At 36.9% G+C, this 14,143-nt stretch overlaps 1 protein-coding gene across 1 annotated transcript in view; it reads left to right on the top strand.

Annotated features, from left to right (window-relative positions):
* The window catches only part of LOC140732537 (alpha-2,8-sialyltransferase 8F-like), an 86,098-nt gene that overhangs the window by 51,800 nt on the left and 20,155 nt on the right, over window positions 1-14,143 (top strand). The window contains exons 5-6 of the mRNA XM_073055306.1: window positions 6,809-6,921; window positions 12,098-12,187. Of these exons, the coding sequence (XP_072911407.1) occupies window positions 6,809-6,921; window positions 12,098-12,187 (203 nt within the window). The remainder of the gene's footprint in view (window positions 1-6,808; window positions 6,922-12,097; window positions 12,188-14,143) is intronic.

Below are 14,143 nucleotides of genomic sequence, written 5' to 3'. Positions count from 1 at the left end.
AAATTTGAAGAACAATGACAAATTTTCTAACAAGATATAAAGCTTTTCAGGATTATATGGATAAGACTGATTCAGTAGTTAACCAGCAGCAAGCTCTAATCGCAACTTTGCAAGAGGATGCTCGGAAGCGAGACTTGATAATCGAAAAACTGGAGCAGAAATTATCTTCGACGATTAAACAAGTGGAAACACTTAAAGCCAAGAGTGTCAACTTTGAAAATCGGTCCAGAAGACAGAACTTACACAAACTTGGTCTCCCGGAAGGTATTGAACAAGGGGATCCCTCGAAGTATTTTGCTCAACTTTTAAAGGATGCGTTCCCTTCTGTATTCCCAGACAGTCCTCCATTACTTGATCACGCTCACAGAATTATGCGTCGATCACCAAGTGCTTCAGCTAAACCACCGATTGTAATTGTCCGATTTCACTATGTGCATGTTAAAGAGCAACTTATTCGTGTGGCTCGGCGTTTAGGGATGGTCAGATTCCAAGAATTTGATTTTCGATTAGTGGAGGATTTTAGTCCAGAAGTAATGAAGGCAAGGCTTCTTTTTAAACCTCTGATGTCCGAATGTTATGAGAAAAATCTAAAACTGCGCTCTTATACCCTGCGAAGCTCAGAATCTCACCTCCCAATGCACCACGGCGTCTTTTCCTTTCTACATCTGAAGCTCGAAGCTTTCTGAATGAGAACTACCGTACTGCTGCGGATTCTCGTCTCTAATAAATGAGTGATTTTGATCGTTACAAGATAGTTTTTGTTTTCAAAACCAGATATTGTTTCTGGCTATTGGTGTAGGTTTACTCTATATTTTATACTCTAATTAAAGTTTTTTTTCAACGTACTAATCTTTTTATTTTACTTACTTCAATCACTGTACTTTATCTTTGGTCATTATTATTAATCCTTAGAAGGCAAATTTTCTTTTTACTAAGATGGTGGTTTCTTCTCTAAAATATTTTTGGCTTTTTTTTTATTTTGCCATTTTTTTTCTCTCGTCTTCTTCCTATAATGCATTTCTTATCACAGTTTAAATTTTTTTTGGTTTGTTTGGGTTTTAACCTGATTTATAAGTTACTAGTGATTATATTCTTTTTGTTTTTTTTACTAGCAATTATACTAAGAAGTTTGGTTTTAGTATAGTGATTATTTTTTTAGAGTTTGGGTGGATCTTTTTTTTCCTTTATATACGGAGTTGCCTTCTGCTGATATGGGGGTAGATTTAGTTTCATTTCTCTTTCTTCCCAGCCTTCTCCTGGCTGGGAAGGTGCTTTCTCTTCTTGGGTGGGGAATGGTTTTTTTTTCTAAATCTAATGTTCTTTATATCAGTTTTTTTTTAGTTTCTTCATTTGGGCTGATTTTAAACTACTAAAATGTCTGTGATGTCATCACTTCCGGGTCTGCCCCTTATTTTTGTTCCTCTTCCGGGTGCATGAGTTCATAATCTGGTTAACCCTTTATATACCAAAGGGTTGATTTCAGAAATATGGCTCAGACCATTAATTTTGTCTCTTGGAATACTAATGGCTTAAACCGTCCGATTAAACGAAAAAAAAAATTTCAAAGTATTCCAAAGACTAAATGCACATATTATTTTTGTACAAGAAACTCATGTGAGGAAAGAGGACAATCATCATTTTTTTTTCAGTTTTGGAGGGGTCAATTTCAATTTTTATTGACTCCTCTATTGCATTTGTCCAACACGGTATTTTTTCAGATCTGAATGGTAGATTTTTGTTAATTACTGGGTTATTTTTTAACAAAAAGGTTTCTATGGTTAATGTTTATGCTCCAAATGTGGATTATCCTGATTTTTTAAGTCCTTATTTACTTCTCTACCTAATCTAAATGAATATAGGTTAATAATGGGTGGTGACTTTAATTGTTGTTTAATTCCTTTGTTGGACAGGTCTATATCTACTCAGACTTTACCTAATAAGTCGGCCACTTATATTAACTCTTTTTTGACTGATAATGGAATCTTTGATATTTGGAGATTTTGGCATTCTAAGGACAAAGAGTTTTCATTTTTCTCACATGTTTATCATTCCTACTTGAGAATTGATTACTTTTTTATTGACTCTTGTTTTATTCCATCGGTAATTGGTTGTAATTATGATATTATAGCCATCTCTGACCGTGCTCCATTAAAACTTTCTATTAAATTTACGGATACAGCTTCTAGTGCTAGACAATGACGATTTGATTATACCTTACTGCAAGATCCGGATTTTATTAAATTTATGAAGGAACAGATCGATTTCTTCTTTTCAACTAATTCCACGGATGATATTTCTTGTGGAACACTTTGGGACACTTTTAAAGCATATATACGTGGACAGATTATCTCCTATTCCGTTGGTTTGAGAAAACGCATTAAGAAGGAAACTCTTTTATTGGCTGATAAAATTAAAGAGATTGACAAGAAATATTCGACTGCTCCTAGTAAGGAGCTTTACAAACAAAGGGTTGAACTTCAAATGGAACATAGTTTATTACTTACATCTTCGATTGAAAATCAATTAATGAAAACCAGATTTGATTTTTATATACATAGTGATAAATCGGGTAAACTGTTAGCTAGTCAATTGAAGAATGCTTTGGTTAAATGCCAAATTATTAAGATTCGTCAGCAGAATGATCTGACAGTTAACCATGATGAGATAAACAAATCTTTTCAAGATTTTTTATACCTCCCTGTATCATTCTGAATTCCCTCATGATTATAATATCATGTATGATTTTCTTGGGAAATTGAATTTTCCAAAATTATCATCAGATGATCTTTCAATGTTAGAAACTCCTATTACGGATGCAGAAATTAAAGGGGTTATTTCCTCTATGAATTCTGGGAAAGCACCAGGTCCAGATGGGTATACAGTAGAATTTTTTAAATGTTTTTCCTCTACTCTTTCTCCTTGGTTATGCAGGGTTTTTGAAGAAGCAATTAGATTGGGTAATATGCCACAATCTTTTTATAGAGCTTCCATTTCTTTAATATTGAAGAAAGATAAAGACCCTACTGACTGTGCATCCTATAGACCAATATCCTTATTGAATGTAGATTCCAAGATCTTTTCCAAGTTACTGGCATCCAGGCTGGAGAAGGTATTACCTCAAATTATCTCAGAAGATCAAACTGGTTTTATTAAAAATCGCTATTCTTTTTTCAATGTTAGGAGATTATTGAATATTGTTTATACTCCTTCACATAGCACTTCAGAATGTGTCATTTCATTAGATGCGGAGAAAGCATTTGTAGAGTTGAATGGCCATACTTATTTACTGTGCTTGAGAAGTTTAATTTTAGTCTGACATTCATTTCCTGGATTAAACTGATATATCATACTCCAGTAGCCTCAGTATTTACTAACAATCAAAGATCTCCCTTTTTTCATTTATTTTGGGGTACTAGACAAAGCTGTCCTCTTAGTCCATTATTATTTGATATTGCTTTAGAACCCTTGGCAATTGCTATCAGAGAATCACCGAACATTTTTGGCATTAATCGTGGGACAGATATACATAAGCTATCATTATATGCAGATGATTTATTATTATTTATTTCTGATCCTGAGAAATCCATTCCTGCAGTTATATCATTGTTGGCTCAATTTAGTAATTTTTCCGGGTATAAATTAAATCTTAATAAGAGTGAATTGTTTCCTTTAAATAGACAGGTTCCAATTTATGGAAATTTACCTTTTAAATTAGTTAATGACTCTTTTATTTACTTAGGGATTAAAATCACAAAAAATTATAAGGATTTATTTAAGGATAATTTTTTACCCCTAATCGATCAGATTAAATGTTTGTTTACTAAATGGTCACCATTATCTTTATGTCTGATAGGTCAGATTAATGCTATTAAGATGGTTATTTTACCCAAGTTTTTATATATATTTCAAGCGGTACCAATTTTTATTCTGAAATCTTTTTTTGCTAATGTTGATTCAAAAATTTCCTCATATATATGGCAGAATAAAAATCCTAGATTAGGTAAAAAATATTTACAGAAGGCAAGGAAGGAAGGTGGATTGGCATTGCCTAATTTTAGATTTTATTATTGGGCAGTCAATATCCGATATTTGATATGTTGGTTAAAGGATTGGGACTTATCTTTTAGCCCTCATTGGGTGAACCTGGAAATTAAATCTGTACAAGGATTTTCATTGGGTTCTATTTTATGGTCTTCTCTTCCCTTTGCTCTTTCTAAATTGCAGAAACGAATTGACAATCCGATAGTTAAGCATACTTTACATATATGGTTTCAATTTCGGAAATTTTTTGGGTTGACTCAGTTTGTTTTAAACATTCCTATTGTATCCAATTGCTTTTTTTTTATCCTTCTATTATAGACCAAGCTTATTCAGCTTGGAAGACTAAAGGATTACTACGATTTTCCGATTTATTTTTGGATAATTGTTTTATGTCTTTTGAACAACTATCTAATAAATATAATTTGCCTAGATTTCATTTTTTTAGATATTTACAGATTAGAAACTTCTTAAATACTGTACTTCCTACCTTTCCAAATCTTGTGTCTTCGGGTATTTTGGAGAATTTGTTTGAACTAAATCCTTCTCAGAAAGGGGTAATATCAAAACCCTACAATATAATTATGAAGATACATTCAGAGCCCTTCTATAAGATTAAAAATGATCGGGAAAGAGAACTTAACCTTACTATCCCTATTGAGAATTGGGATAAAATTCTTCAATTAGTTAATTCATCATCTATATGTGCATTCATTAATACAGTTTAAAGTTGTACATAGGGCTCATATGTCCAAGGATAAATTGGCTCATTTTTATTCCTATATAAATCCTATTTGTGACAGATGTCATTCTGAGATAGCGTCTTTAACTCATATGTTTTGGTCTTGTCCGCTTTTGAAAAAATATTGGAAAGACATTTTTGATATTATTTCCACGGTATTGAACATTGATTTACAACCTCATCCTATTACTGCAATTTTTGGTTTACCAATGATGGACTCAGTCCATTTATCCTCTTCTGCTTGTCGAATGATTGCATTTCTTACATTAATGGCTAGAAGATCTATTTTGTTGAATTGGAAAGAAATTAATCCTCCTACCGTATTTCATTGGTTTTCTCAAACTATGTTATGTCTAAATTTAGAAAAAATTAGAAGTGTTGTATTTGATACTTCTATTAAATTTGAAAAGATATGGAGACCATTTATTCAATATTTTCATATGATGTAATGTGGCCCTGTTCCAAGCCTATTTGTTTTTCCAGTTTTGATTTTACATATGTTGAGAGGATCGGAGTTGACAACACTGATGATTTTGTATTTTTGTTAGATATTATAAACAGCCCTTTTTTTCTTTTTTCCTTTTTTTTCTTTTTTCATTTTTTCCTTATTAGTTATTAGATTGTTAGATTAGTTTTTCTAGCATAATTTTTTTTCTCTTTTTCTCTTTTCTTTTTTTTTAATATATACTATGATATACCTAGGTTTGCTTTGTTTATATGTTACTTGTATTGTCCATGATTTGGGAAGACTCATTTATATTGTAACTATTGCTTATGTATCCTTTCATGTTCAGTTGAAATTTGTATGTTTGTAATCCCATTATCTAGGTATTAATCTTATTATGTTGATATTATTAATAATAATAATAATAATAAAAAGATTGAAAAAGAAAAGAACTAACTTGGCTGACAGCCACGTGAGTCAGTGATGAGAGGGCTACTTTTCATAAACAAAACATCTAGGGTCGGTATGATTTGGGTTTAACGAAACAGGAAAGTAAGGATGTTCTGATTAAGGAACATCGATAGCAGCTAATGCTGTGTAAATACTGTCCAATACACATCATCATTTGCCAGGGAATGAAAGATTAGAGAATGGCATAAAATTAGGAAGGAAGTATATTCACCAAATTTTAAATGTTAGCAAACAGTTGCAGAAAAAGAAAATAAATTTATAAGAGCCAATTAGGGTTAAACCATTCCAATGTGCACATAAATGTTGAGCTCATTTTTGGAGTAGTTGGGTATTGCTTTACTTATGCGCTGAACCCACATCCTGTGTGAAGGACTCCTCCCACAGTTTGAATTTACCTCATGTCCTTCAGAAATATGACCTGCCCAACTCTCTGGAATGACCCATAACAAATGCTCCTTATCTTTAACCGAAGGCAAAACAACAGTGTATGAATCTCACTAACAGGACACACTGCATTTGCAGAAAATTACTAAAATAAAAAAAAGTACCTCACAGCATAGCAGTAGAAATCTTAACCAGGGTTTTACACTTACTTTCCTAAGTTATTGTGTGTTATGTGTACGACTGTGCTTTACACCCTGGTTTGTAGAAATGTTGCCTCCTTTGACAGTATACATGTATAGAGTTAAATGACAATAAACTTGATTTGACTTGAAATTGTGAATCAGGACTGAGAATGAGGAGGGCAAGCTGGCCAGAGTGGATGTGGTGAGAAAGGAGTCTGGGATTCATTGTCTGAAGAGCAATGTAAAATGGTAGGCAAGTTTGCCATGCAGGGTAGGAGGGAAGGGTTAAGTTGGGAAGTATGGCATGTGAATGATAGACTGAGGCAGAGGGAGAGGGAGAGAGAAAGAGGGGGGAGAAGGAGAGGGAGAGAAGGAAGGGGGAAATGATAACCAGATAGAGCAAGGCAATGGGAGGGAAGAGTGAAGATTGAATGTGGTTACTGGAGAGAGATTTGCATAAACAGAGCTGACTCACAGCATTGGACTCCAATAAATAGCTCTGAATGTAGCTTAATTTTCTAATTGAATAATGTTTATTTTGTTCAGACAGATCCGTTTAAAGATCACAAACTTAAATATTGCTCAGTTGTTGGAAATGCTGGAATTCTAATTAACAGCAGCTGTGGAGCTGAAATCAATGAGGCTGACTTTGTATTCAGGTAAGAAAAGAAAGAATCAGAAAAAAATCTACTCCAAGGTATCTCAAAGGTTTCCACAGTCAAATAAATATATTTAGCCATTCTCAATGTAGGAGCCACTTTGATAACAATACACAGCCACAAGTTATTATTATGTGATAATTCCCTCATAATCTGGTTTGCCAGAGTCAGATTCATACATCTTGGAATCAGGCCCTTCAGCCCAAAGAGTCCATGATGACCTTCAAGCAACTATTTACACAAACCATATCTCATTCTCCCAAACTTTCCCCCACATTGTACCACTTGTGACTGCCAGAATCTGGATCAGAGATAAAGGCTCTAGATGAAGATTCTCCACCGGAAGCATCAACTGTCCATTCCCCTGCACAGATGCTGCCTGACCCACTCAGTTTGACCAGCAATTTGTTTCTTCTTCATTTGGTTTGTTCAAGGGATAAATTTTGACCTGGGATCTTCAGAAAAATTGAACTAGATCACCTATATCTCTCTGCTTGGTTCACCTATGTTATTGGGCATGGTGGGTGTTTAAAGAGGAGTTGTTATTTTTACCTTAAAGAACACGTAACTGTTTATTCAAAAGAACATACATCTTGCTTGTTTCTGTACCAGATTTTTGCATTAAATTTTCCAGAATAGGACTTCAATCCAAACCCTTCTAATCCAAACCATATCACTGCAGCTATTAAGAAGGCAAGACAGTGGCTATATTTCATTAGGAGCTTGAGGAGATTTGGTATGTCACCAAAAACACTCATAATTTCTACAGGTGTACTGCAGAGAGCATTCTAACTGGCTGCATCACCTTCTGGTGTGGGTGGGTTGGGGCGGGGAGTGTTTGATACGTCGAAGTAAGCTGCAGACAGTTGTAACATTATACAGCTCCGTCATGGGCACTAGCCTCTGTAGTATTCAGGTCATCTTCAAGGAGCAGTGGCTCATAAAGGTGGCATCCATTATTAAGGACCTGCACAACTCAAGACATGCCCTCTTCTCATTGCTACCATCAGAAAGGAAATACGGAAGTCTTAAGGCACACACTCAACAATTCAGAAACAACTCCTTCCCCTCTGCCATCGAATTTCTGAATGGACATTGAACCCACGAACACTCCCTCGCACCTTTTTTATTTCCTGTTTCTGCACTACTTTATTTAATTTAACTATTTAATATATATTTATTGTAATTTACAGTTTAGATTTTTTCTCCCTCTGTTGTCATGTACTGCACTGGACTGTTGCCACAAAGTTAACAAATTTCACAACAAATGCCAAGGATATTAAACCTGATTCTGATTTTGATTCTGATTAAGTAAGAGAGGAATCCCTCAGAAAATCTTAGTCGACCAAAGTAGCTTCACATCAATGGATGAATGGTAATTCTAGGCAGAGCCTCATTCCTAGACTTTAAAGCGGAAAAGACAACAGGTTTAAGTGATTTTCTAGAACTGATCATTTCTGATAAATAGGTAGAAATTAATAAGCAGATGCCTTCTGACCAACAAAACACTGAATAGAAAGCTTTTTGTAAAGGAATAAATCCTAGAGATTAATTGACCTAGTGACAGATTAACCATGTTCCTGCATCTCATTAGGTACAATTCTGGACTAATCCCACTTTCCATCGCTTAGCTTGTAGCATTCTGTGTCCTGGCATTGTATTTTATTCCTTTAGGCAGTGTATTCCAGATTCCCACATCCTCTAGGTGAAAACATTCTCGGTTAGTTCCCCTCTTAACCTCTTAACACTTACTTTAAACTTGTGCCCTCCAGTTTTACACATCTCTGCTCTGGGGAATTATTTGTGAATATATTCCATCTATGCTCCTCAATCATGTCTTCTCATTCTCATCCATTCCAAGGAATATAAACCCAGCCTATATTCTGATAATTTTCTTTGCACACTGTGATTCTGTGCTTCAATTGTACACTTTATTAATTAGGTATTGATGTTACTTTGCAATTAATACAGTATGTAATATTTTTATAGATCAGCAACTGGTTCACAATATTGTAAATCTATTCCAAGCTGTGTAACAGCATAATTGCACATATGAAGCTTTACAGTTTGTGTCACTGCCAAGGCCACAGATGCTTTACAAAGCAGCTATAATGATGCACACTCACCATGTGCAGAATGTACTGGTGATGGGCAAATTAATTTCCTAAACATACTGTAGATCATAAGGAGATATAACTTTGGCAGGGAATATATCATTGAGAGAATAATCCTGTAATATTTAAAAAGATAAACAAGAACATCCAGGAATTTATATAATGCAGAATTATAGATCTGTAGGAAATTATACTACAAAATTGTAAAGGACCACTTTTTAGGCTGATAAGTAGTAACATAGTAAACCTACAGCATAATGCAGGCCCATTGGCCTACAAAATCTGTGTCCTCTTGTGGCAGCCATTTCACCTTTGGGAAAAAGCCTCTGACTATCCACACGGTCAGTCGTGCTCATCATCTTCTACACCTCTATCACATCACCTCTCATCCTCTGTCGCTCCAGGGAGAAAAGGCCAAGTTCACCCAACCTATTCTCATAAGGCATTCTCCCCAATCCAGGCAACATCCTTGTAAATATTCTCTGCACCCTCTCTATGCCTTCCACATCCTTCCTGTAGTGAGACGACCAGAGCTGAGCACAGTACTCAAAGTGGTGTCTGACCAGGGTCCTATATAGCTGCAACATTACCTCTCTGCTCTTAAATTCAATTCTACAATTGATGAAGGCCAATGCACCATATGCTTTCTTAACCACAGAGTCAACCTGCGCAGCTGCTTTGAGCGTCCTGTGGCCTCGGACCCCAAGATCCCTCTGATCCCTCACACTGCCAAGAGTCTTACCATTAATACTATATTCTGCCATCATATTTCACCTACAGAAATGAACCACTTCACACTTATCTGGGTTGAACTCCATCTGCCACTTCTCAGCCCAGTTTTGTATCCTATCAACATCCCGCTGTAACCTCTGAGAGCCCTCCACACTATCCACAACACGTCAAACCTTTGTGTCATCAGTAAACTTACTAACCCATCCCTCCACTTCCTTATCCGGCTCATTTATAAAAATCACAAAGAGTAAGGTTCCCACAACAGATCCCTGAGGCACTCCACTGGTGACCGAACTCCATGCAGAATATGACCCGTCTACAACCAATCTTTGCCTTCCGTGGGCAAGCCAGTTCTGGATCCACAAAGCAATGTTCCCTTGGATCCCATGCCTCCTTAATTTCTTAGTAAGCCTTGCAAATGCCTTGCGGAAATCCATATACACTACATCTACTGCTCTTCCTTCATCAATGTGTTTATTCACATCCTCAAAAAATTCAATCAGGCTTGTTAGGCATGACCTGCCCTTGACAAAGCTATTCTGACTATTCCTAATCATATTATACCTCTCCATATGTTCACAAATCCTGTCTCTCAGGATTTTCTCCATCAACGTATCAACCACTGAGGTAAGACTCACTGGTCTACAATTTCCTGGGTTATCTCTACTCTCATTCTTGAAAAACGAAATAACATCCGCATCCCTCCAGTCCTGCAGTACCTCTTCCATCCTCATTGATGATGCAAAGATCATCGCCAGTGGCTGAGCAATCTCTTCCCTCGCCTCCCACAGTAGCCTGGTTCTGGTGACTTATCCAACTTGATGCTTTCCAAAAGCTCCAGCACATCCTCTTTCTGAATATCTACATGCTCAAACTTTTCAGTCTACTGCAAATCATCACTACAATCACCAAGATCCTTTTCCACAGTGAATACTGAGGTAAAGTATTCATTTAAGTACCTATGCTATTTCCTCTGGTTCCATACACAGTTTCCCACTGTAACACTTGTTAGGTCCTATTCTTTCACGTCTTATCCTCTTGCTCTTCACGTACTTGTGGAATGCTTTAGGGTTTTCCTTATTCCAGCCCGCCAAGGGTTTCTCATTGCCCCATTTGGCTCTCCTAATTTCTTTCTTAAGTTCATTCCTATTAGCCTTATAATCTTCTAGATCTCTAACATTACCTAGCTCTCTGAACCTTTCGTAAGCTTTTCTTCTTGACTAGATTTATTACAGCCTTTGTACACCACGGTTCCTGTATCCTACCAGAAATTCCCTGTTTCATTGGAATGCACCTATGCAGAACTCTACACAGATATCCCCTGAACATTTGCCACATTTCTTCTATACTTTCCCTGAGAACATCTGTTTCCAATTTAAGCCTCCAATTTCCTGCCTGATAGCTTTATAATTTCCCTTACTCTAATTAAATGATTTTCTAACTTGTCTGTTCCTATCTCACTCCGGTGCTACTGTAAAGAGATAGAATTATGATCACTATCTCCAAAATGCTTTCCCACTGAGAAATCTGACACCTGACCAGGTTCATTTCCAAATACCAAATCAAGTACAGCCTCTCCTCTGGTAGGCTTATCTACATATTGTGTCAAGAAACCTTACTGCACACACCTAACAAACTCCACCCCAACTAAACCCTTTGCATTAGGGAGATGTCAATCAATATTTAGGAAATTAAATCTCCCATCACAACAACTCTGTTATTATTACGCCTTTCCAGAATATGTTTCTCTATCTGCTCCTCAATATCGCTGTTACTATTGGGCTGCCTATAAGAAACACACAATAAATTTATTGACCCCTTATTATTCCTAATCTCCACCCACAGAGATTGTGTAGATAACCCCTCCATGGCGTTCACCTTTTCTGAAGCCGTGACACTATCTCTGATCAACAATGCCACGCCTCACCTTTTTTGCCTCCCTCCCTGTCCTTTATGAAACATCTAAAACATGGCACTTGAAGTAACCATTCCTGTCTCTGAGCCATCCAATTCTCTGTAATGGCCACCACATCATAGCTCCAAATACTGATCCATGTTCTAAGCTCACTCGCTTTGTTCACAACACTCCTTGTGTTAAAACAGACATATCTCAAACCTTCGGTCCGAGTGCATTCATTCTCTCTCACCTGCCTATCCTCCCTCTTGCACTGTCTACAAGCTTTCACTATTTGTGAGCCAACCTTCTTTTCTGAAGTAATGCTACGTTTTGTGAATTTACTGCTTTTCATTAGTGCTTATCATTAGAGTAATGATTATGTTTTTAGTGTGCTTTATTAAATGGAAAAATATTTCTATAAATTTATTTGCAGATGCAATATTCCACCAATCATGGATTATAAAGATGATGTGGGAACCAAAACAGACATGGTGACATTAAACCCAAGTATTCTTAGAGTCAGGTGATTATGTATAAATATTTAAAATTAAACCAAATGTAGATATAGAGAGAAAGACGATGTCAGGAATATTGAATAAGAAAAAGAGGTTTAGGAAATAAGTATATCATGTATTTTTCAACAATGAATTTCCAGCAATCTTACCAGTTTTCCTTCACCCTTTGGCAGCTGTAATTTTCCTCTTTATATTTGAGTGCCAGAACTTCCATCCATTGCCTAATCACCCCTCTGTCCCGATTTAGTTGAGTTCTGCCTCATTCACAGGCTGCTTTACATCGGGTGACCTATCTTTAAGATAATGTTACCTGTGATGGGGTGAACCATGGCATGTTGCTGCTGGGGATTGCTGCTATGTTTAAAGTGGTTGAAAGGTTTGTCAAGGGGATCTGAGAATTGGAAATTATTTGAATTTACTCTTCTCACCACCAAATGTTTCCTGAACTAATAATCTATTTGAGCAAAGGATCAATCTTAAAAGGGCTTGAGTATATCCAGCTGCTTAATCAGTATCCATCATTACTGGCAGGTAACAGAAGCTGGTGTAACATGGCTGACCTCAGTCCAACAGAATGCAATTCCAGTTTCTGCATTGCTGAGCTCTGCTTAAATCAAGCCTTTGATCAGCTTGAGACAATCTGAAATCTTCCCTGTGTTACGTACCCCATAACTGGGTGTCTAACCAACAGAGAAAGAAGTATCCATTGGTGTCTGGTGGTACTATTTTCAAACAGTGTTTATTAGTAAAATACAAAAATCAATATCAACAATGCAAATATATAGATAATACACGTTAGCAATACTAAACCTAAAAGTGTGGGTATAATAATAATCAATAATAAACAAGCTCTATTGATGTCTAGGGGATAATGAATGGTCATATGTGAATATAAAGTTCAGTTCAGTTCATACGTGCTGAGGTAGATATTGGTCATTGTATTGTAATTGTTGGAGAGAGGGAGAGAGAGAGCGAGCGAGCAGTAATGGCTACAGACAGGCAAACCTTCCTTTACGTTCTTGATCCGTCGATGTGTTGTGGCCATTCAGGTATGACCCCTCTGTCCTTCAGCTAGACCGTTCTTCTGTGGTGGACTCGTCACCCAGGCAAGGGCGGACACACACACAAGCCCCCATCGGCCCTGCTTTAACACTGTGAGTTAAATTGACCGATCCTTCGTTCGGTCTCCGATGCCCCACACCTTCACGTGGGTTCCAACACTCAAGCAGTGCTCAATAGTGTGTCTCCTGATGTGTCTGAGGGGTGTCTCCCCAGACCTCACCCCTATCCCCACTCACAGGGTCTCAGGTGCCAATCAGTTTTGAATGGCTTAGTCCATCAAACGAGCCCACTCCGGCTGTCCACTGAGGAATTTTAATGAACAGAATGGTACCAAGTGAACAGCCCTCTCCGGAGCCATAAGTGTTTCAGGAGTCATAATATGGTGGGTCAACAAGTCTCTCTCTCCCAGTGTTATCTCTCCCTTATCTGAAGCAGATGTTCCAGTCCCAGTATGTTTTCCCTTTGTCTCTCTTTCTCTCTCATTAGCAGCGTGGTAACAGTAACAGTTTGTGATTCTCCCGGGGGGGGGGGGGGGGGAACATGGGCAACTCTGTACCCTTCTGCCCATCAGAGCTGTTCATCCTTCGTAACACCCCCATCCTTCTGGGAATTTTCACTACGGTGAAAATTAACTAGTACATCGTCTTACAGGATTACAGAGTTTAGCAAAACTACAGAAGTGTTCTCAACTACAAAGGTAATACAATTATACACTCAACAGCATCTAGACAAACAGTCAGTGATTACATTGTCACTCCCTTTAACATATTGTATCTTAATATCTTGTATCTTAATAAATTCCTGTAGCATCCGACTCCAATTTAATAACCTCCTACCTTTTCCTTTTCGTCAGCAAAAAAAAACCAAAGGGTTGTGTTCTTAACTTAATTGTATATCACAAA

The sequence above is a fragment of the Hemitrygon akajei genome, chromosome 8, assembly GCF_048418815.1.
Source record: "Hemitrygon akajei chromosome 8, sHemAka1.3, whole genome shotgun sequence".
NCBI classification, from domain to species: domain Eukaryota; kingdom Metazoa; phylum Chordata; class Chondrichthyes; order Myliobatiformes; family Dasyatidae; genus Hemitrygon; species Hemitrygon akajei.
This window is presented reverse-complemented; position numbering and strand designations above follow the sequence as displayed.